General features: G+C 46.3%; 1 protein-coding gene and 1 pseudogene across 1 annotated transcript in view; one reads left to right on the top strand and one right to left on the bottom strand.

The window, feature by feature from the left end:
- FAM234A (family with sequence similarity 234 member A) overlaps positions 1–24,840 on the top strand; it is a 54,330-nt gene that overhangs the window by 17,301 nt on the left and 12,189 nt on the right. The window contains exons 2-5 of the mRNA XM_073362711.1: positions 11,773–12,078; positions 13,285–13,401; positions 13,810–13,998; positions 23,335–23,465. Of these exons, the coding sequence (XP_073218812.1) occupies positions 11,790–12,078; positions 13,285–13,401; positions 13,810–13,998; positions 23,335–23,465 (726 nt within the window). The 5' untranslated portion in view covers positions 11,773–11,789. The remainder of the gene's footprint in view (positions 1–11,772; positions 12,079–13,284; positions 13,402–13,809; positions 13,999–23,334; positions 23,466–24,840) is intronic.
- LOC140917889 (DNA-directed RNA polymerase II subunit RPB4 pseudogene) lies at positions 8,509–9,065 on the bottom strand (annotated as a pseudogene).

Raw genomic sequence — 24,840 nt, 5'->3', positions numbered from 1 at the left:
TTTCAGTCTCTAGTGGCGGCAAACTGGGATCCAAACCTAGTATCTCAGATTATGTTCTGGAGCAAGCTGATCATGTTTTTTCCTTCCCCATGCTTCAAGGACCCCTAGTAACCATGGGTGTATTGGGGGGGGGTGCCCCCCACAAGCTTCAGGCAGGTGTGGAATTTGCCTCCCCCGCGCAGCTCCATTGGCCTGACAGGAGCTGCCCCCCCCCCCCAATACAGAAGTCAAACTATGCTAGTAACCACAAATTATTTTTGTAACCTGTTTTCAATATTTTCTTGTTTCTCCTCAAGACTGGTTACTCTTTGCCATAATGAACCATTCTCCATTTTAATTGCCTTCTTTTCTATGGCAGTTCTTGTTTCTTCCTTATCTAAATAGACCAAACAAGCTTTGACTTCTCCCACGTCATTAGAGAGCTCATGTATGTCTTGAGATAAAAAAATCAAATTTGGTAGTTACAAAATCCTCAGAGCTGCAAAGTCCAGTGTGAGAGACGGCTGGGTTCCCTTGGCCTTAGCAGGCATGGGTCATTTGGTGTTTGTTTTTCCCAGCCGGATCCATGACAACACAACAGGAAGGGTGGTCCTCATCTAGTTAATACCTTTCAGACAAAGTTATGGTTTATATACCTGGGAACCCTTAATTGATGAGGATTAGTGTGGGGTGGGGGGTTGAGGAGACCAGGAGTCAGGCAGCCACTTTCTCTACATGTCATGTGACCACCGCCCCCAACAATTGTAGCTTTAGTTTTAATTTAAAATCATACTTAATGTATTAATAAGTGCACCATAGTGTGTTTTGACATAGAGCTAGTTTTACTAATGAGAGATCCCGTAGAAACCTCTGGTATTTAATCTTTGGGAAGTGCAGAGAAGTCACTATGCTTTCGATGCAGATTATAAAACCCATGGATGAATGGGGTATGGGTTGGATAGTTTCTGTAGTAATCAATACAGGTACCGTTAAGTTGTTGACTACTACAGATAGACCATTCACGCTAAAAATCTAATCAGCCAAACAAGTGGCATTGGACTGAAGCTGTGTAGTCTGCAGGGCAGTAAATGGCACTTGTGTGTATGACATCTGATTGTTTGATGTATCAGGAAGTTAGTAATAATAACCAGTAGCCAGTCACCCTTGTATTCCTGCTGAGTTAATGCTGTGTTCCTATTTGATTTTAATAACTTGCTGTGCCCATTGACACACTTCAGGGAAAAAAACAGCAAATGTCTCACAATTTCAAACATCTGATCATAATGAGAACTATTCCAGACAGGATGACTGTTCTCTTACAAAATGACACATGCATTACTTTTTAAGATATGAAGTGCCCCAAGGGTCAGTCCTGGGGCCGGTTTTGTTCAATATTTTCATTAATGATCTGGAGGATGGCGTGGATTGCACCCTCAGCAAATTTGCAGATGACGCTAAACTGGGAGGAGTGGTAGACATGCTGGAGGGTAGGGATAGGATACAGAGGGACCTAGACAAATTAGAGGATTGGGCCAAAAGAAATCTGATGAGGTTCAACAAGGACAAGTGCAGAGTCCTGCACTTAGGACGGAAGAATCCAATGCACCGCTACAGACTAGGGACCGAATGGCTAGGCAGCAGTTATGCAGAGAAGGACCTAGGGGTTACGGTGGACGAGAAGCTGGATAAGCGTCAACAGTGTATCCTTGTTGCCAAGAAGGCTAACGGCATTTTGGGCTGTATAAGTAGGAGCATTGCCAGCAGATCAAGGGACGTGATCATTCCCCTCTATTCGGTATTGGTGAGGCCTCATCTGGAGTACTGTGTCCAGTTTTGGACACTGCAAGAAGGATGTGGAAAAATTGGAAAGAGTCCAGAGGAGGGCAACAAAAATGATTAGAGGGCTGGAGCACATTACTTATGAGGAGAGGCTGAGGGAACTGGGATTATTTAGTCTGCAGAAGAAAAGAATGACAGGGGGATTTGATAGCTGCTTTCAACTACCTGAAAGGGAGTTCCAAAGAGGATGGAGCTAGGCTGTTCTCAGTGGTACCAGATGACAGAACAAGAAGTAATGGTCTCAAGTTGCAGTTGGGGAGGTTTAGGTTGGGTATTAGGAAAAACTCTTTCACTAGGAGGGTGGTGAAGCACTGGAATGGGTTACCTAGGGAGGTGGTGGAATCTTCTTCCTTAGAGGTTTTTTAAGGTCAGGCTTGACAAAGCCCTGGCTGGGATGATTTTGTTGGGGATTGGCCCTGCTTTGAGCAGAGGGTTGGACTAGATGACCTCCTGAGGTCCCTTCCAACCCTGATATTCTATGAAGTGGACTAGCACTCTGAGAAGCTTAAAGCACTTGCTGTGAATGCTCTCTGATTTATGTTGTTCACCTGCAGTAGAGGGTTAAGATAAGTCTCCTGGATGAGAGATGTGCTGCTTTCAAGAGAAGTTTGGTGCCAGTGGCAAAAGGAGAAATGAACAACCTCAGAGGAGACCAACTATAGATACGGCTTAATGCACTGCAAAGGTCCTGAGTTCTCTTTGGGGCGTGGTCTGATACTGCAAGGAAGGTGAGACAGAATGCCAGTGAGGGGGTGATGGACATGGCACTTGGATGCAGACTGACAATAAGGAGGTGAGAAGTGACTCATGCCACATGGATGGGCCAAAAAGAGGCAGCGTCTCCTTGCCATCCTGAGCTATCGTCATAACTGGCAGGGAGATGGGTTAAAATGGCTAGCTAGTCATGCTGCAGACACCTCAGCGATGGAGTTTTGCCTTGTGACTATTTGGCTTCTGGTTTGTATTCAAAATATTATTTAGCTGAAGCTAAATTCCAAGCTTTTGCCAAAATAGCTATTCAGAGCAAAAGTTTAATACAGCCCTAGTGGTGTGTGTGTTTCAAAGTGACCTTGTTGTTTAAAATACTGCCAGTCTTTTCGGAGAGGAAAAATTATTTTTGATTTTTTGCAGTGTCTCTTGCGGATTTCAAGTTGGCCATACTTGGTGCTCTCCAAGCATTGACGTCAGCAGGGCAGAATTTGGCCCAGTCAGGCTCTGATTCTGCAGATGGGTCTCTAGTGAGTTCAGAGGGGTTCCACATGGACACATGTATAATGCAGCAAAACCTCAGCAAAAATGGAAGCAGATCATGGGTGGTTGTGGGAGACATCAAGTGTGAAAGGAATGCTGCTTGAGAGAATGTAACTTTTTTTACACAGAGAACAGTTTGTGGAAGCTGTCTATTTCTTCATCCTGTCAATCACGTTCTGTAGTTTCAAACATTTTGTCTGGCATACAGAAATTTTTCACCCTTAAGGTGTGTGAAAACGCTGTGTATAGTTCCTCAAATGGCAAGTTGTGTTTCAGACAGATTTCTCCATCTGGGAAAGAAGTAAACAAACTGTACTTGAGCCTCGGATCTTGAAAAAGTTACTTGCTATGATGCATTGTTCAGGGAAGAGGCAAAACTCGATTCATGTGGGATATTACTGTAGGCAGAGGCATGATGGTTCAGTGTTTCAGACCATGGAAAGTGAGCTAATCCATCTACCAGAGTGACATGAGAACAAGTGAGAGGTTTGAGCTCAACAGTTGCTCTACAGGTAATTTGAAAGGAGAAGCTTGGAGGGTAGCTATACCAAGTACAGGGTGAGTTATTATTCATTCTTGAAATTTAGTGGTACATTTCTTTCTTAAAAGCTAAAGGGAGAAAAGGGAAGAAAACCTGGAGAGAAGGTGGGGGATGAACTGATGAAAGGCAGAGAGTTAATTGTAAACATTTTAGTGATTTAAATGGCATGTTTCATTCATATTTACATCACAGGAGTGCAGCTGCAGCAGAGGGTCGAGTAAAATCCCACAGTGGTGAGTGCATGTGTCTTCTGGCTGCGACACTGGCAACCTACCCTGTTGTATGGAAAGCATATGCTGTTGTGTGCTGATATTTGAAAATTGGGCATTCCCTAGCAAAAGGTAGGGCCATCAGAGGTTGCTTTGCAGGTTCCATTCCATGCTCTTCACTTTGACCTGTGACTGATTCTAATCTTTTTATTTCCACTGAAAAGAAGAATAGTCTTAGAAGTTTGAAGGTGGTCAGTTTGTAATGTGGACTAACTATGTGTGTGAAATCCTAGGCTGGGAACCAGTTCCTTAGCAGTATTGCCTGGGAGCCCTCCTTGGGATGTGTGGATTTGTTGGTGCCTGTCCCACCCATTGTGCCATGCTCTATGCAGTTGCCATCGTGTCACTACCCGCAGGAGAAGAAGCGTACGTGCAGTAGGGGATCTTATGACTGCAAGGCCATGAAACTTTCCTCTTCCGTGCCTGCACCACTTGGACTAGTCTGGGGCTCCTCTGGGCTGAGAGTCCACTTTAGGATATAAAGTGGTGACAGTCCAACAGCTGCTGTTCATTCAAGCTTTTGGTACATATTACTTGCTGTGACTCCAAAGTATAACATGTGAATTATTTTTCAAATAGGGAACCACTTTTCAGCAGTGAGTCTGAGTCAGTGGGAGTTAAGATGCTGATTACACAGCTGAGTTTAATTACATAATTGCATACTTAACCAGATTTGAACACCTGTTTTGGATTAATTTAACAAATGGGAGTAACCTGTGTTCTATACTACTGGCAGAGAAAACGTCAGCTGCTGAAAGACCAGAGAGAACATCTGAAAGTGGAGCTATTTTTTATTTGGAGACAAAGGAAAACTAATTACCAGATTTCTTTGTGATTCAAAGAACAAACAGTTTGGGGTAGGGCTGGGCTGTTCTTTGCCATTTTCAGGGTCTGAGCTTTCCAGTTGCATTTGAATCACCTGCAGACTGGATTTCCGAATGGGCACTCCAACCCTCCCTTTACTCCAGTGGTGTGAGGCCAGGCCTGCACGACAGACCTATATCAGTATAACTGTGTCACTCAGGGGTGTGGATTATTCACACGCCTGAGCCACGTAGTTATGCCTACCTAACCCAACCCCCCACCCAATGTAGACAGTGCGAGGTCGGCAGGAAAGCTTTTCCCGTCGGCACAGCTACCGCCTCTTAGGGAGGTGGATTTACTACGCCGATGGGAGAAGCTCTCCCATCAGTGTAGGAGCATCTTCATTAAAGGACTAGGGCAGCACAGCTGCATCATTGTAGTGCTGTATGTGAAGATGAGCCCTTAGGCCTGGTCTGCACTACAGAATTACTTCGGTATAACTGTCAGAGGGGTAGGCATGTTAGTTTGGATCTGTAAAAGCGGCAAAGAGTCCTGTGGCACTTTATAGACTAAAAGACGTATTGGAGCATAAGCTTTCATGGGTGAATACCCACTTTGTCGGATGCATGAATGATCCACACCCCTGAGCGACGTCGTTATACCAATATAAGTCTGTAGCATAAAGCTGGACTCGCATCTACGGGCTGGTGTAGACAGCACTATGTCAGCAGGAGAGCGCTCTCTCATTGGCTTAGAGCAGGGGTTGGCAACCTATGGCACGCGTGCCAAAGACAGCACATGAGCCAATTTTTAATGGCACGCTGCTGCCTGCCGGGTCCCAGTTGCTGGCCCCGCTCAGCCCGCTGGCAAACCCAGGCTGGCAGCGGGCTGAGCGGGGCCAGTGGCCGGGACCCCAGCAGGCAGCAGCGTGCCATTAAAAATCCTGCCCGCCCTGGCCCGCTCTTCTCCACCCCCCGCGTCCCCTTGCGGGGGCAGGGTGAAGAAGCTTGGTCCTGCTGGCCACTGCTGCAGGGCAGGCAAGCTCCCCACTCCCCTGCCTCTTCCCCTAGTGTGCTGGGTTCCTACCCCATCTCCTCTCCCTCCCTGCGGCCAATGAGCTGATGGCCCTTGTGAGGGAGAGGGAGAAGTAGAGCATCTTCACTAGAAGCACTACAGCAGTGCAGCTGCAAATCTGTAGTGTAGACCTGCTTTGAGTACTGCCCAAATAGAGAAACAAATGCTGTGGGTCATGTTTTTGACTTAGTCATTGTTGCAAATGAAGGGAAATTTGCTGAGATTGTCAGTATAATTACACCTGAATTTATTACCCTTGTCCACCTTTAATGACTTTGAAGTGATTTGTATTGCATTATAAAAATAACTTCTCACAGAAAGGTTTGAGGCGTTGTCGTCATCATCAAACCAAGCTTAGTGGAGAATCTACTTTCCTGCTGTTGTGGTAGGATAGAGGGAGTGTTTAATTAATTTTATTAGGGGTGATGAGTGCATTCTATTGTATGTCAGAAGGTGCTCTAGCTTTATAGGTGGAGCATAAAGGTACAGCTCCTAGTACAGAAATGCTGGGCTGAGCTACCCTGGGGCTTCCAGTTGATGCTTAATGTAGCAATGAGCAGCACTACTTGGATGCTCAGCCTATGGCTAGGGAATCATCCCAAGAACCTGTCGTGGTGCTCAGGGCTCCCTTCATGGTGCTTACCAGTGCCATATTGTCTGTATTGCCAGGACCTCCTGCTACAAGAACTAAATGATACCTGGTTCACTTGCTCAGCCACGTAGTCAAGGAGGAGAAAGCAAAATGGCCAAATCTGAGTGGGAAATCTATATGCAAGACCATTCCTTCCTCTGTTCCATTCCTAGTTGGAATGCTTCCTAGCATTGACTTGTCCCATGTCAAGTTTCTGACCAGCAGAGCTGGTGAATGTGCAGCACCAAGTGTCACAAGGAAGAAGTTGCGTCCGCCATAGGATTGCCAGGCGTCTGGTTTTTGAACAGAACACCCAGTTGAAAAGTTAAAAATCCGGTTGGAGACGCAGCAGGGACCTGGGGCTAAGACAGACTCTCATGGTTCCTGGCCAATGGGACCTGCTTACCTGGCACTCAGGGCGCAGGCAGCACACGGAGCCTCCTTGGTCGCCCATGCGCCTATGGGTGCAGGGACATAGCAGCTGCTTCCTGGGAGCTACTGTAAGTGCTGCTGGGACCCCATGTTCCCTCCCACACCCCAACCCTATGCCCCAGCCCAGAGCCCCCTCCTGTACCCTAAACCCCTCATCCCTGGCCCTACCCCAGAACCTACATCCTAGCCAGAGGCTGCACACCTCCTGCATCCCACCCCCTGCTCCAGCCCAGAGCCCTCTCCCACACCCTAATCCCCTCATTTCTGGCCCCACCTGGAGCCTGCACCCCCAGTCCAGAGACCATAGCCCTCTGCATCCAAATCCCTGATCTCCAACCTCACCCCAGAGCCTGCACCCCCAGCTGCAGCTTGCACCCCCCTTTCACACCCCAACCCTCTGCCTCAGACCAGTGAAAGTGAGTGAGGGTGAGGGAGAGCCAGTGACAGAGGGAGGGGGGGATGGAGTGAGAGGGGGCAGAGCCTCAGAGAAGGGGCGGGGCCTCGGGGAAGGAGCGTGGCAGGAGTGTTTGGTTTTGTTCGATTAGAAAGTTGGCAACCCTAGTCCACCACCCAGATTTCTCTGACTTCTGGACCAGGTTGATTTACTAGATGTAGACAGGGTCTGTGGAGCAGTGGTCTCTAGAAAAAGGTAAGGTTTTTAAATTATTGCTGACTTTTGTGGTGATATGGAGGCAGTTATATCTGCTGGAGTTCTATTCTTGTACAAAATGATGTTCTTTAAAAAAAATTGCCTGGGATTTATGCTGCTTAAAACACATTTGTATAAATCTAGCAAAATGTAGTAGGTGGATGGGTGAGGTGGCCAGTCTGATTCCCTTTATCAGTCCTACCGGCTGTCCACATGAGCTCCTGCCACTGGCTCTGGTAGCACCATGGTTTTCTCAGTGCTCTCATTCCTGTGCTTCAAGGCCCTTTGTTTTCGGTCACCACTTTGCAGTCTCCCCGTTCCCTTATGGCTCTTATGGGGGTAGAAAGGGAGTGGTAAGCTGTCTCCACCTCAGACAAACAGTTTGCTTCCAGAAGCACTGGAGTTGTGTTAGGTTTCAGTAGGTCTTCCCATGCTCAGGTATGCTTGTCTTTTTGTTTGTACCCACTTTACTTTGCTAGTTTGGATAAAATGGAACCCAGATGCAAACAGCCCCTGATCAACCTGGCCTTCTCAATTCTCCTTTTCTTTAATCAGATATTTGAAGCTGTTATATCCACCTTTTATCTGGGATTTTCCATTGCAGGGCTAGGCATCATTTTATGCCATACCATTAAGCGCATAGGATTCTTACTACTCACGATTGCCAGATGGAAAAAATGCAGCATAAGAGTTGATCCAGCTCTGAGGGAGGAAGCAGTTCTGTTCATGCAGTATCTGCTCCAAAGGACCTGTGGCCTCAGGCCGTAATGACCATGTGTGTTTCCTTTTAACACTGAAGTGTGGAGAGAGTGTGTGCGTGTGTCTCTCTCTCTCTCTCTCTCTGGCTGCTGAATTTTGCCCACATGCTCAGGGTCTAACGGATCACCATATTTGGAGAGATGGGGGAAACAGGTACCGAAACCACCTAGACAGGAGTTTACAAGATTCCATGGCTCTTACCGCAAATGAGTCTTTGTCAAGTTTACACTATTCAACAAGTCAAAGAGTGGTCCCCTGTTTAAACATGTCTGTGCGGGACCCAAGGCTGAAGTACTGTGCATCAAGATCTCTCTTTACGCTGTCCTGGAGCTAGCTAGATTGGACTGGTGTGCACAGAAACATTTGAAATTCTCTGATCTTTCTTTTCATAATAAGGGCTGGTAATTAGCCCTAGTCCTGGAAGCTTCTTTTGGTCTGAATGTCATCAAGAATCTGCTGTAGCTCCTCATCTTCAAACGGGCCCTCTAGGCTGGGAATCAAAGCCTTGGCCTCCTCAACTGTCTCAGGACACAAATTAGCCAAACATGCCAATTCAAATTTATGGAGCTTTTTCTGGAGCAACAAACTGTGGACGCTGGCAATGGTCTCCCGGTTTTAGAAGCGGCTGAAGCGAGCCTTGTAGTTCAAAGTTTTCATGAAGACTTCCGAGAGCTCCTGCTCATCCTCGGCACTCTCATTCTGTTTACGATGCTCAAGAAGCACGTGCACTTCTGAATTTAGAAGCGTCTCAGCAGTTTCAAGTTCTTTGGGGAAGACGAGCTGCGAGGCATCCTCCTCCACGTCCGTGACCCAGGCCTCACTGCCTCCGGCCGCCATCGCTTCAGCTGGCACCGGCTTCCCCTCTGGAAACGAAGGCTGCCGCGACCCCCCGCCCTCCTCCTGCCTCGCGGCTGCGCGCCCAGAGCCTGCTTTTCCGAGGCTCCTGCCAGGCAGTGCCGACGAGCAGAGTGGACGCAGCCTGATGAGAGAGCCAGTGTCTCCCTCCCACCCTTCCCCCAGGCCAGGCTGAGGGGGGCCGGGCCCCAGTTTGGGTCCAGGGCAAAAAGGTCCCTCAGCATGTGTGGTGTGGCCTAGCCCCGGCCGCCATCTGGTGGGTGGTAGGCCCGGGCCCCTTAGGACTGGGCCAGTCCAGTTAGGAAGGAATTTTGTCCCTGGTCAGATTGGCAGAGACCCTGGAAGGGTTTCACTTTCCTCTGCAGCTTGGTGCATGGGTCACTTGCCGGTTTAAACTAGTGTGAATGATGGATTCTCTAACTTGAAGTCTTTAAATCGTGATTTGAGGCCTTCAGTAACTCAGCCAGAGGTTATGCATAAGGCTATGATTCTGTCACGGAGGTCAAAGATTTCATGATTTTAAGAGACGTTTTTGTGTTCTTGAAAATTCCAATGAAAGTGTTAGATTTGAGAGAAAACGAGAAATCACTTATTTCCTTTAATATTTGCAGTACAGCACGTGTCAAAAATCCCATTTCTTGCACCATTGTTGCCAGGCCTGCGTTAAGGGGTAGCAAGCAGGGCAATTGCCTGGGGCCCCAAGCCACAGGGGGCCCTGCGAAGCAAGGTTACAGATAGCAGGACTCGGGCATTAGCTCCGGGTATGGGGCTCGGGCTTCAGCTTTGTGCACATTTCCATGATTTATTGTTTATTGCCTGCGTCCTGTCTACGGCTTTTAATAAAAAATACCTGTGCCAAAATCATAGCCTTAGTCATGCGTCTATTACAGGAGTGGGTGGGTGAGGTTCTGTGGCCTGCAATGGGCAGGATGTCAGACGAAATGATCATAATGGTCCCTTCTGATCTTAAAGTCTATGAGATCTGCTGCTGAGACTCCTGGAGAGGTAAATTATTCAGTCAGAATTTGGGCATGTGACTGTTCAGGGCATGGCTCCGGAAAATTGGCTTTGTCATCATGTTTATTGGCTCTTAAATAAACTTTTATGACAAGCTGTCATGCAGCTTTTGTCCAAGGCCATTGGAACATTGTATTTTTCATTCTTTGCTTCTCTTTTCCCTAACAGTTTAATGAGGCCTGAAAACTAACCTGGTGTAAAGTTGATTTTTATGATGATTGTAGGTTTTAAGCTCTGGGTTTCTGTAACATGCCTGATTTATTTAAAGCTGCTATTTGTGGCTTTTAGAATAAATTAACCAGCAAACCAACCTGATTATTTGCTTACGTGACACATGAGTTGTACTGGGCTCATGAATGTGACTTGGTTTTAGCAGACATAGAAACAAAAGGTGCTTTGGTAGACCCAAAGAAAGGTGTTTACCCAGCTAATTTTTGTCTGTATCTACTATTTTTCATTTATTTGCCTTATGATCCTCGCTTTTTGCTGCGGGTTGGGACTCGCTGATCAGAGTCATGGGATTGTGAACTCACAAGATAGGAAGCTCACAAGTAAGGGTCTAGTGCTCTTCAGGTCCTGCACTTTGCAGTGCAGACATAAAGCCAGGCATTCCCTTCGCTCCCTGGAGCGAGAGTGGTAATGCCATCAAGGCACTGCCTGCTCTCTTCTGCCATGTGTAAAAGAGAGGCTTTCAGTAAAGCTGTCCAACTAACAGGGTGCTAGTTATACATTATTTGCTGATTGTCAGGAAGAAAGTAATGTCTTTGACAAATACTGTTTGACTATCTATAAAACTGGATGAATAAGGGAGAAAATTAATGCCTGAGTAATTTATTCAACTGCTGATAGAAAAGCATCACAAATATTACTTGGCTGACTCTAGTTTAAGCTCCTTCTTTTCATTTTATTCTGGGAAGGAGTCTTCATCCCTAGATGCTGCAGTGCGTTAGCCCACCCTATTGCTTTTCTGCCTGAGGCTGGAACTGATGTGTAGCGGTGTCGGGTGCACTTTGGTTTCTCAGAGACGGGGGTTAATGGGTTTGTTTAGCTCCTGTGTAGAATGTCTCCATGTTTGCTTTTCTCTCTCCTAAGGAAACTCCTGTTAGTCCATTACACTAGGGAATGACTTTCTGATTTGTGTCAGCATATGAAGCTCACAGTCTCCCTCCACCTATATGGTCCTGGGATTCTACTGAAATCTATCTTAAACGGCAAGGATCAGTGTGCCAGTGAAAGAAACTTTCAGTGCATGCTTTTTGCCAAAGGTGACCTACAGACCAGGTCAGGACCCTCCAGTCTAGAATACTGAAGAGCTTGTGGCCCTTCTTTATCTTCCCTATTCCAGCTGTATTCAGCCTGAGAACTGATTTTTTGCAGGTGAATGTCAACAGAGCTATATTTCTTCATCCACATTTTCTCCCCTTCTTGCAGCGTGGGAATCTTCTAATACCGGTTGTTGTTTCCTGTTTCACATGAAGCTGTGCTGAGGCCATGTGATATTATTTGCTTAGCTCCTATTTAACACCTAGAGGGTTTTTTTCCTGCTGTGCCATTGTTAATAACTCAGTGCTTTCCAATCCGAAGCTCTGAGGTAGTGACTGAATATTCTGTACCTTGCTTTGTTTGATCTATTCCAAAGTCTATTGTAACACCGTCCTTTTTGTTACTTCAGGTGACACAAATTGTCTGATGAATTCTGATGAGTATCCTGTGATGGATAACAAGAACTTGGAAGCAGAGATCCACCCTCTGAAGAATGAGGATGGGAAAGCTCCAGATAACCACGAGAACTGTGCAGAAAAAGCAGCTCTCTGCAGGAAGCCCACCCGCTTGTCTCAGCTCTCCCAATGGCGCACTGCTGCCTTCTTCCTTTCATTATTCCTGTGCCTGATTGTGGTGTTTGCCTTTTCGTTCATCATCCCGTGTCCAGTGAGGCCTGTTTCACAAAGGACGTGGAACAGGAAATATGACCGTGCGGGTGAGTCTGATGTACTAAACAGTATTTCTAAACGCTCATTTCCCTGTGCTCATCATAGTCAGGATTGTAGAGCCCTGGCCAAGGTGTGGCCTCAGTCTAGGGCCTGCAGGGACGTTGCCCATGAGAGTGTGAGCTGCAGGTATCCCAGGTTTTGATATGCAGTGGCCCCCTATCTTAATTGGAGTGGCCTTCTGGTAGGTGTTTGAAATCTTTTATACATAGGCAAATTAGTGCTGCCCTCAAGCACTGGAAAGGTAGCAGATTGGCCCTCGGTTGGGCAAAGCTTGAGAGGATGTTTTTACAGAATTGCCCTTTATTGTGGTTGAACTTTAACTTAAAATGTTCTTTAAGTGCCTTTGACCTGAGACTTAAGAGCAGTAACGGGGTCCTGCCTCCATCAGAAATGAGTACCTCTATCTTACCATCATTGGATTAGTGAAGGGAGAGAATCGTGTCTTGTAAATTACTCTCACACTTAATTCCGAAGAAAAATGTCCTTTTATTGAGCTCTTCTGTGAAAAGCTAGGTAGAGCTCCACTGCATGCCAGACCTTTGACACTACATCCTTCTCTGCCCTCACAATTTACTATGCCACTTTAATCCTCCTCCTTCAGTTTAAGGGGAGGAGCAGTTCTTCTGTCTTGTGTGTTCCTAGCTTAACAAACCATGGCCACAATTCACAGACATCACGCACATCAGCAGGGGATCAAATCCAGTACTTCCGTATAAACACTGGCCTCTACCCTTTGCGCTAAAGGAGAGCTCCATTGACTGAGAGCTAGTACTAGGCTGTTATATCCACAAGTGCCAGCCATTAGAGAGAGACAATTGCATGACCAAATCAGTGTATTACATTAGCACACTTTCAGAGATTATCAAATTCTCAACTGTTTGACTCCCCTAACTGCATAAGATTTCCTAATATTTACTGTTGGATACAACTGTTGTTGTTGTATTTTTATGGTAGCTCCTAGGGATCCTGATCCTAGACCAGAGATCCCCCTGTGCTAGGCTCTGTTCAAACACTAGTATAAATGAAGTGCTAATCTATCTTGCCATTGCTTTCCCAAAGAAAAAGGAAGGGGGCAGCAATCGTGCTTTTAAGAAAATGCATTTTCCTCCAGTTTACCTGCGTTGTCACTGTACCCTTCAATCCTGTTGATCCAAGCGCTGCTCTCTAGCATCCGGTTTGTGATCTCTCTGCAGTGACCTACAAGTTTCTGGCTGTAGAAGATGTGAACGAAGACAAAGTACAAGATGTTATCTTCGTTTTCAAAGATACCAATGGCAGCAGCAGTTTTAACAGATCCTGCTCAGATGAAGGTAACTGTGACTCTAAGCAGGAACAGACAGAGGCATAGTGGTATGGGGTGTGCTTTCTCTTTTAGTGCTGGTTAGTAATGCTGCGATGACAGAGACCCCTTGGGTGGATGGAGTTGTCCTCACCAGAGATGAGGAATAAATCTCCCAAGGATCTAGCATTCGATGTCTGTGCAGCACGTGTCTAGCCCCACTGCTATCTTTGAGTCCCGAAGCAGGAACCACTATTCACCAAGCCAGGAGAAAAAAGGAGAATTGAGAGAGACAGTGTGAATATAAAGGGGAAACATTAGCACTGGCCATGTGGGGACAGGAGGTGGGGGGACAAGTTACCCCACTGAACTGGTTGTGTGCACGGACAGGTAGAAGGGAGGACAGTACTCTTCCCTCTGCAATGTGTTCTTTCTTCAGGCCTTTCCGCTCCATGTGCCTTTGTTGCTGCTGTCTCGGGCACCAACGGCAGCACGCTCTGGGAGAGGCCTGTCACTGAAGACCTCCTGTGGATGGAGTGCGCCATTGAGCAGCTGGGTGGGGCTCAGTCACCGGGCTGTCTTGTCATCGGGAACCCAGAGTTACTAACTGCAATCAACCCTCACACAGGTAGGCTAAGGGGCAGAACTTTACTGAACCACAGGAGATTCACACCTCTGCTATTGCTTTTCATCCCTTCTGTCCCCTGGCAGTAGGGAACCCTGATGGTATGCTGGCTTATGAATAAGGTACAGACTAATGCAAGGTATTTCATCAGCGTGAAAACATAGCAAATGCATCCACGTTGCAAACATCACTAAGGCTGTGAGAAGCCAACATGTTCCCAGCCAATTCAGTTCTGAAGCTGCCATTTCGTCTCGCTGTGTGTTTTGGGTACTGTCTGTGCTGCAGTCCCTAACATCCCTCTGCAGTGCTCAAATATGCTGAGGGGAAATGGGAAGAAACTTTCAGCCCTAGCTGGGAATGTTTCTGATGGGGATTGTGTGCCTCAGATATGAGAAGAAATGTTTAGTTGCTTATATACCAATGCTTGGAGTCCAGGTAGCAAGCAAAAGCAATTGGGAATTTTCATTGAGGAGAAATGTGATATAATTGGCATTCCTGAAACCTGATGGGATGATTCACATGATTGGAATGTTCAAATCACTGCTTAAAACCTGTTCAAGAAGGACCAAGTGGTTAAAATAAGAGTGTGTAGCGGGGCACTCTGCATTAGACACGATTACCTGTTTTAGATTTATTGGGAACTCAGAAGTGCAGGGACTTGAATGTACACGGATCAATGCGCCAACTAATAAAGCCCAGAAGGATGAATGGTGGGGCTCTGTTACAAACCCCCAAATCAAACCTGAGAAGAGGATGAGGTACTCCCAAAACACCGATCTGTAATGTGTTAAGACAGAAATTGTGTTGTTTTGAGGGACCTTAGTTTGGGGGATGCATGCTGGGGGTCTTCTGCAGCCTGTAGAAAAACATCATTAGAGTCTTAAAATGATAGAAGATAATTTTCTAACACAAAGGGTATTGCTTCCAACACTGGGGAACTCTAGTTTGGATGGGTAAAGATGAATATGCCACTGGAATGGAAGTTGGCAATTGCCTAGGCCAAGGGTAAACAAGGAATGTTTGCCTGTATAGCTATACCAGTATTCTACCTATATGATAGCTGTCCTGGTATACTGTACTGGCAGAGTGCTCCTAGTGTGGATGCAGCTTATACCACCAAAACAGCTCTTTCACCTTTATAGCTTAATCCAACTAATGATGTGCCAATATTTAAAAAAAAAAAAAAAAAAAGCCAGCTGGATTATGAGAGTAATGAGGCTGGTTAGCCTGCATATCAATCCCAGGCAAAATAATGGAACAGCTGAGTTGGGATTTCATTAATAGAGAGTTTAGGGACGGGAATATAATGAAGCCATATTGACTGGCATCAATTCATAGCTGTAATATATGAAATACTTTATAAGAGGCTTTTCTTAGTATTGCATGACATTCTGATTAGCATTGTACAGTATCAGTAAAGAACACATTAAATGGATTGACCAGCAGTTTTCAAAAAGCAGCTGTCAATGGGGAATCCTCTCTGAATGGGGGTGTTTCTAGTGGGGCTCAGCAATGAGCACCGCCAGTGCAGGTAAACCAGTGGTTCTCAATCTAATTACGATTGTGTGCCGGATATGCAGCTCTCACTATGTTTTGTGGGCCGTATCCACACGCAATATATATACTACATGTATGGTCACTTGGGCTGCAACTGTGTGATGAGGGGGCCACAGGCTGAGAACCCCTGAGATAGATGTTCTAGAGGTTTTTAAGCTAGCGCCCTAAAAATAGCAGTGTGGCCCCAGTGGCAAAGGCGGCAGCAGCTTGGGCCAGCCACTCGAGCGTGCACCCAGGGGTTTGGGCGGGTTTGTACTAAGGTGGCTGGCCCAAGCTGCTGCCTGTGCCATTGTGGCCACAGTGCTCTTTTCAGTGTACTAGCTCAAGCAGGCAGGGCTTAACCCAGGTATGTCTGCCCGTGCTGGGAAGCTGCTGTGCAGACATACCCGTGATGTCTTCAAATCAAGACTGGCTGCCTTTCTAAAAGATATGCTTTTGCCAAAGACAAGTTGTTGGGCTCAGAATAGAGCTAACTGGATGAAATGTAATGGCCCACTCTATACAGGAGGTCAGACTGGAAGATCTAATGGTCCCTTTCAGGCCTTAAACTTTGTGAATCTCCGAATTAGTTTTGTGCATATTTTTCGACAGCTGCTGATGTCCACTGTATTTCAGTGTTGGCAAAGTAACCTCTGTGTATCAGTATATCTTTTCTGCATCTCAGGGATGATATCAGACTTATATTTTCAGATTACTAGTTTGCTAGGAAGGGCAGCTCAAATAATTATGCTTTTGGCTGAGCAAAGCAAGATCCGACATTCATCTGGATGGCATTTCTCTGTCTGTCTAAAATGCAATAACTTTGGAACACCAAATGCGCTCAATTCCAAAATTTCTAGCCATCAGTGGACAGAACCCTATTGATTTGGGGGAAAATTGGGAAACCAGAAGGGGAGCAATGGTCAGCACAAAGCATATTTTGCTAAACTCAGGCCAGGGACTCTCTGTGTCCCCCAGTTCCTCTTTCCCCCTCCTGTGTGCCTCCTCTCCTCCCCCCATTTCCTTCCCCCTTGCCATGCCATTGGGCCTTCATTCTAACTTCCTGTGTGCCTCTTCTCCTCCCCCCTCCCTCCCATCTACACTGGAAATAGTTGGATGGACAGGTCAGAAACATGTTTGAGATTGGAGAATTCTGATGCTCCATCCTTTTTTGAAGCTCCACTTAAGCTGACATTCCTGTTCCAGGGCCACTTAAAATCAGCAGTTCCTCCCTCCCCCCAGTTAGCTCATTCCAGGGGAAAGGTCCCTTCATAACACACAAAGAAGGGTACCGAATTCAGAGAGAAATCTGGCACACTTTTCTTTCTCCTGTTCTGCCATCGACTCTAAAGTTTCTAATTCCTCTTCACAAAAACAGCATAGTTCCAGGCCCTTGTTATCCAGTACAGTTGCCTGAGGTGTACTGAAAAACTGTGAATATTGATTGCACCATCAAAGTTAAGCTGGTCAGCCCTGGCTCCCTTTGATGGGATTTAACGTCTAAAGGAGCCATCACAGAGCACATTTAAGGATTCATCAGAGCTGAATGAATTTGTTCTTAATCAAGTTTCCACCTATTCAAAAGGATTCCCAGCCTTATTCTGTTACAGAAAATAGCCTGGAGATTTTAACTGTAGATCCACCAGGCAGCCTTTTCACAGCTCCCATTCAGGAGATTCTTTCTCCGAAGGGGGAACAGCCCAGCTACTTTGCCTCCAACAGTCCAGGTGAGGACAATGAATTAAAGACCAAGACCTCCATGGTAGCATTCTCTGAAATGTTTCCAGTTCCACATGCAGGGCCAGTTTGGCAGAACTTCAGGGTCTCAATGGGTGGATGAGACAGTGGTGTAGAGAGGAGGGATTTAGGTTTATTAGGAACTGGAGAATCTTTTGGGAAAGGAGGAGCCTATATAGGAAGGATGGGCTCCACCTAAACCAAAACAGAGTGAGATTGCTGGCAAGTAAAATTAAAAAGTTAGAGTAGTTTTTAAACTAAACGCTGGGGGAAAGCCAACAGATGTGGATGAACACACGGTTCAGACAGAGACATCCCTTAGGGAGGATTTATTAACAGCCTGGCTCTATAACTTAGGAAACAGGAGAGGATATGTATTGATAAAGTACAGGTAGAAACTGAAGAGAAATAGGCAAATGAAAGAGTCCTATTCAGTCCCATCACATGAAGGGAGAAAACTAAATTTTGACACATTTTATAAGTGATTGTATACAAATGCAGTAACTCTAAATATTAAAATGGATGAACTTGAGTGCCTGGTATTGAATGAGGATATTGATATAATAGGTGTGACGGGTTCGGTCACAAAGACCCCCTTGGGACTGTCACCCGATGTGCCGAAACTACCGCTGAGCCCGTCTTCCCTGCCAGCTTGGGACTCCAGAACCCTGTCTAGTTGAGCCAGACACACTAGCCTGCTGCAGCACAGACCCAGGGTCTGAAACACGACCCCAAAGCTGCAGACTTAACTGAAAACAGCTCAGCAAGTACTCCTGTCTCCAGCACCCAGACACGTAGTTCCCAATGGGATCCAAACCCCAAATAAATCTGTTTTACTCTGTGTAAAGCTTATACGGGGTAAACTCCTAAATTATCCGCCCTCTGTAACACTGATAGAGAGATATGCACAGCTGTTGGCTCCCCCAGGTATTAATCACTTACTCTGAGTTAGTTAATAAACAAAAGTGATTTTATTAAGTATAAAAAGTAGGATTTAAGTGGTTTCTAGTAATAACAGACAGAACAAAGCAAGTTACTAAGCAAAATAAAACACTCAAGTCTAAGCCTCATATATTAAGAAACTGAATACAGGTAAATCTCACCCTCAGAGATGTTCCAGTAAGCTTCTTTCACAGACTAGACTCCTCCTTAGTCTGGGCCCAATCCTTTCCCCTGGTACACTCCTTGTTAGTTCCAGCTCAGGTGGTAACTAGGGGATTTCTCATGACTGACAGCCCCTTTGTTCTGTTCCACCTCCTTTTATAGCTTTGGCACAAGGCGGGAATCTTTTGTGTCTCTGGGTCCCCACCCTTCCTTCTAAATGGAAAAGCACCAGGTTTAAGATGGATTCCAGTACCAGGTTACATGTCCTGTGAGACCCCAAGCATTCATTCTTCCCACCCTGACTCACATGCATCTGATGAAGTGAGCTGTAACTCACGAAAACTTATGCTCAAATAAATTTGTTAGTCTCTAAGGTTCCACAAGTACTCCTTTTCTTTTTGCGGATACAGACTAACATGGCTGCTACTCTGAAACAGGAACACAGGAAGGCTTGCAAGTAAACAGAGCCATTTACAACCAATTGTCCTAGTCAATGGGAGCCATCAAGGTTCTAAACCACCATTAATGGCCCATATTTTGCATAATTACAATAGGACTTCAGAGTAATACTTCATATTTCTAGTTTTAGATACAAGAATGATACATACTGTGATAAACTCAGGACAGACAGCTGCAAGGGTGGGATAGAAAACAGTCCCAGAAGGTTAAAAGGCCCTCCTCCCTATCAACTGAGGAAGGGTAACTACCGGTCAATCAGCAGAACCTCTGTCTTGAAAGAAATCTCTCAGCACAGTTTCCTTTTATCTGTAGAAATAATGGAAGCTATTTACATGCCCCTTTTGGGTTAGTTCAGGAGTGGGCAAACTTTTTGGCATGAGGTCCACATCTGGATGGGGCAATTGTATGCAGGGCCATGAATGTAGGGCTGGAGCAGGGAGTTGGGGTGCAGGAGGGAGTGCGGTGTGCAGGAAGGGGCTCAGGGCAAGGGGTTGGGGTGTAGAAGGGGTGCGGGGGGACAGGGCGTTGGGGCTCAGGGCATGGCATACGGGTGCAGGAGGGGGATCAGGGCAAGGGGGTTGGGGTGCAGGACGGGTGCCGGGTGCAGCAGGGGGCTCGGCAGGGGGTGCAAAGTGCGGGAGAGGGTTGGGGTGCAGTAGGGGGTTAGGGGCTCAGGGCAAGGGGTTGGGATGTGGAGTGCAGGAGGGGGCTCAGGGCAGGGGGTTGGGGTGCACCAAGGGGCTCAACGCAGGGCACTGGGGTGTGGGATGCAAGCACCGGCCCAGCACCGCTTACCTCAAGCGGCTCTGGAGTGGCAGTGGCACATAGCGGGGCTAAGGCAGGCTCCCTGCCTGCCCTGGCCCCGTGCCACTTGCAGAAGTGGCCAGCATGTCCGGCAATGGCTCCTGGGGGCGGGGCAGGTGGCTCTGCTGCGTGCTGCCCTCACCTGGGGGTACCACCCCCGAAGCTCCCATTGGCCGCGGTTCCCCATTCCTGAGTGACGCAGGGCCAGGGCAGGCATGGAGCCTGCCTTAGCCCCAGTGCACCATGGGGCTGGCAATCCCGTGGGCCGGATTGAAAACCCTGATGAACTGGATCTGGGCTGTAGTTTGCCCTCCCCTGGTTTAGTTGCTTTCAGGTCCTGTGTTTTTCCATTGAGCAAGACTAGCATGAAAATAGTGCTGCCTCCTTGTTAAGTGTTATCTTCACCAGGAGAAAAGGTGTCAGCCCATATATTTTAAGATCCTAATGTGGACAAGCCAAGTTGTAGTTTTAACGTGTTAGCTGGTCAAAGTAAACCCTGGTGTTGCTCAATGGCAAAATTTAGGACACGTTAACATCCCTGTGTAGACAAGGCAGTTCTGCTTCAATATGGGTACGTTACAAAATGTAGAAAAAGCTCTCCTGCCTACTCCAGAATGTCACTCAGCCAGGGTCTAAATGTCTGGTAACACTGAGCCGGTCATTCTCCCTTATAGAAGTGCCCTGAATGTATTTGGTGCTGGTACAAAGGCATATGAAGAGCCAGGCTCTGTCCCCAAAGAGGGGTAGGGGTGTGTGTGTGTGTCGGGGGCAGGGTGGTGTTTAGTTTTTTTGTTTGATTGGTTGTTTTGTTGTGCTTAGTAAAAGGCTGGGAGAAATGGCAATAATATACAAACACAGTTAGTATGACTAACTTTGTAACTGCCCTGCTATTACTATTATAACACTGGCTCTCAGCACCCCCACTACAAAAATTGTTCCAGCACCCCTGCAGATGGCTGCATGGCAATGTCTACTTGTAAGTCGTTTGATGCTCTGTCCTGATACCATACAGTGAGCACTTCTCCACACCAGGTCTTTGGTGCAATGGAAATCTTCAGCTTCTTCCTTGTGAAGCATGTCAAGCTCGCAGTTCATTTCATGGGTAGCTCATATAGGATATATTTCGGAACAGGGCAGTGATTGCCTTCCAAACATCACCGTATCAGGGACCTAGAAGTCAAAGAAATAAACAGCTTCTTCCCAATAATCCCTTTACAAATCAGTGATCCTAGAGAGCCACCAAAGGACAGTGGTAGCTTAACCTAGGAGTAAAATCCAGGAGAGCGTTTGAAAAGGTTTTTTCCCCTGAGAGTCCTGCTTCATGGTTTAACGAAAGTCCTAACTACCCAGGTATCTTTGTTCTAAGATAGTTGCCTTGGGAGCCCTCCATCCTGAAGGGAGAGTCTCGCATTTCATCCTCCTCTGGTTGTTTTCAAATCAGTGGCAAGACTCAATTTTCACCGCCTCAAAGATTTAGTCTCACAGTTCTTTCCCAGACAAAATAGTACGTTCTGTTGTAGATTTCCTGCATATGCATGTGTCATTTTCCATCTCTTTTTTTCATTGCCTTCTACTTGCCTTAACTCTGAAAACCCTAAGGAAGTGCAGTTGTACTCTAGGTCTCTGGACGCCATTGAAATTCTCCCTCAACTGAGCAGAAGACTGGAGGTAATTAGATTCTGTGTTCATCCTTAATGAGGATCATAGTAAGGGCATGAAAGCACCAAAGTTCCCTCGTGTTGGATTGTAATGACTATTGCTCAAGCCTATGTCTGTGCTAAATCAGACTCCATTTTGAGGCAGGGACACATTGAGAAATGGGACACATTTCTCCAACTTCACTTCGCTGTCTACCCAGAAAAGAATAAAACCACCTGCAATTAAATATGTGATGCATCAGCCTGGCCTTCCCTTCATAGCCTCAGGCAACTTTGGAGTCAGGGTATCACTAGCTAAAACTTATATTCTTTCCCTCCCTTGTCTGTTTGCTTGTTATCTGTGGGGGTAAAATTCTCCGCTACCCTCCGCTCCTCAGAGGAACCCTCCCATTCCAAATCTGTTGTGATAGTAACAAATTCTAATGTTGGGGTCAAAGCTTTGGGAGCGTTCCACTGAGGTCATAGGCTGCAACCTGCTCTACATTGCTGCAGACAGCACAAAGTTTCCTTGCTATTCAGCACTGCTGCCATTATGACCGCGAGCCAGCGATTATCCTGCACTCCTGGAAGGGTAAAATTCCTTTGTCTGAACCGCATATGTGTGGTGGTTGAATTGTATTTGGAAAATGTAAGCAAAGCCCTTTTAGCTGTTTCTGAGCTGGTAAAATGGGACGATAAATATAAAATCAAAATATCACAGCTTGCATTTACACAAAAACAATTGGCAAAGGAGTGATCAGGCAGGCTGTGTGCCCATTCCTCAGATACGGGAGAGTCATGGATTCCGAGGCCAGAAGGGACCACTGTGTTCATGTGCTTATTGTAGGCCAGAGAACTTCCCACAATCATTCCTAGAGCAGATCTTTTAGAAAAACATCCAGTCTTGATTTAAAAATCGTCTGATGAGGAATCTTGGTAAATTGGGTAAGATGCTGACAGAGGTTTCATTATTTTAAAAGTCGTTGAGCATGTATAGTTTATATCTTCAGTTGTGATTTTGTGTCCCCTAACATCCAGGTTGGCAGATCTACTTCTGTGCAGAAGCAAAGATATCAGTAAGGAATTGCTGAAGACTACTTTAATTTAATTTGATAATTTAATGGAGGATTCGATAAGTTCACAGAGGATAGGTCTATCAGCCAGGATGGGCAGGGATGGTGTCCCTAGCCTCTGTTTGCCTGAAGCTGGGAATGGGTGACAGGATGGATCATTTGATGACATGTTCTTATGTTCATTCCCTCTGGGGCATCTGGTATTGGCTGCTGTCGGCCGACAGGACTCTGGGCTAGATGGACCTTTGGTCTGACCCAGTATGGCCACTCTTATGTTTAATTCATTTAAATCTAGACTTCTATGTAGTGTCTTAGGTGTCTGATAAAAATCACACAGGATCTTCCCTCAATAGATCACATCAAATTTACAGGTCATGAAAAGGAGCTCCTCATGCCACTTACCTGCTTTGGGCTGGTGTTAGCTGTTATCAGCAGGCATCAGTCCCCAGTAGGGGTGAGGTTCTCCCAGTTTCCCTGTGTCTCTGGAATTCAGCTGTGGCATACTGTAATGCGCTCATGCATCCATGAAGTTGCTCAGAAGTAGCTTCAGAGTGTCAAAGAAAAATCTTTCTCCTAGAGCAGATCCCACAAAAATACTTGAGATCCAGTCCCAGCCAAGCATACGCTTTTTTGTTCATTGTTTAGAATTAGGAAAGACATCTTGGTGCAGCTGTATTTTAGGCCCTTTCCATTCAGGCTCCCCAGCTGAAAGCTAGGTTTGAGCTTCATCTGTGAATAAAACCCATGAACATCTGAATTTATAATTGAAATGCGAAGAAGACCCGTAACTATGAAGTGCCAAATCAGACACCCCAGTGTGCAGGGCTAGGTGATGATGCAGGATGGGCTATCAGGCTGTGGGGTATCTCAGAGAACAGTAATGACAAATTGTTCCTTAGTCCCACAGAGCCACTAAACAATATTCTGAGCAAATGTTTTGCATATTTTGAGCAAATGTTTCTCGTAACAGGAATAACTGTGTTTTTCAGGGGAAGTTCGATGGAGGCAGTTTAACAGTTTTGGAGCTAATTATACCGTGGTGACTCCCTTATTAAAGATGCCAGATGTGGATGGGGACGGTGTTCAGGACGTGATGATCTTTATCACTGCAGGAGATGAGGTACATACATCATCACTTTGAGCCATGATAGGCCCTTTGCACATACTGCTAGGTGTGACAGGAGTGTTCTAAAACGGGAAGTACCCCCTCGGGGCCTCTGTGAGACCAGCATGTTTCAGTAGGGCAGGTCTCCTTCCCCTCCCCCTCCCCTTCCCCACCCAGAAGGGACATTGTCTTGCTGCTTTTGGACCAATAAAGTTTTACCGCTCCCTCAAATGAACAGAAATATTTCACTGGTCTAAAAATATAAATCCCAGTGAAAACTATATTTTGGTGTAAATATTCCCCTGCTGAGTTTGCAGCCCAGCCATGGTACCTTGCCCCCTTGATGGTGAACAAGAGTGCAATTGCCTGGCCTGGTCTGTTTGCCCAGGCTGAGAGAAATGCAAACCAGCACTAGGAAATCAGGTTCTGAAATGTCCTGCTTGGGTCCTGTAAAGCACTGTAGAGAAGGTAAATTGAAGATTTTTGCTTTTCAGAACTGTGATTGTTAAGCTGATGATGTCCCCTTCATACCTGAGATTTGACCAAGGCCTGTACTTTACACAGTGTTTGTACTCGTATCGTTGTGTCAATTAGGGGGATGATTTTATCATCAGAGCTACACTGGAACAGCCCGTAGTGTGGACACAGTTATATTGATATAAAGGTGACTAATACCAGAGAGCTTATTCCCTTCCCGAACAGGAATAGCTATACCGCTCAAAAGCACCTTTATACCAATATAGCTGTCCACACTGTGAAGGTGGTACCACTTTAACTGTACGTGTCCCTCTTTAACTGGACAACACTGGAGGTGTGGGAGCCCTGCATTCTCAGAGACACAGAATACTGGAGCAGCTCAGTAGCTATGATCTGTTGCCGCGGTCATCAGAAATTCCACCGCCTCTTCTTACTCCTGCATCTCCTCTGTTTTTTATTCCCTCTCATGCGTTCCCCTCGCCACTTGTGTCGTCTTCTTATCTCACAACTTATAGATAAAGCAGCCAAAAAATGTTTGAATGCATTCCACGTTCTGCAAAGCCTTGTCAGGGGTTTGAGGTTTTCTTTATCCTGTTCAACTTCTTTAGCCATTGTGAACCCTCCTCTGACCCTTCTGATGGAGCACTGGGCTGGGGTTCTGCCACATCTCAGATAAAAGAATCCGTGCCCTTAGTATGGAAGATGGGCCTTAGCTCACTGTGTGGGCAACCTCATGTTAAGTTTTACAGCTTGGAAGAAACCAGTATTGGAGTAATACCTCAGACACCATCCGATGGTCCAGGGACATCTATATCGAACACATCACTGGCCACCGACAGTACCAGGAGGTGTGAGCCGGTACGACATCGTGCATCCACTATGGGAAAGGGACTGAGAGGCTTTTTCCCTTGGA

This window comes from Lepidochelys kempii, chromosome 10 (assembly GCF_965140265.1).
Source record: "Lepidochelys kempii isolate rLepKem1 chromosome 10, rLepKem1.hap2, whole genome shotgun sequence".
NCBI classification, from domain to species: Eukaryota; Metazoa; Chordata; order Testudines; family Cheloniidae; genus Lepidochelys; species Lepidochelys kempii.
Note: the sequence above shows the minus strand (reverse complement) of the source record. Positions and strands in the feature narration are given on the sequence as shown.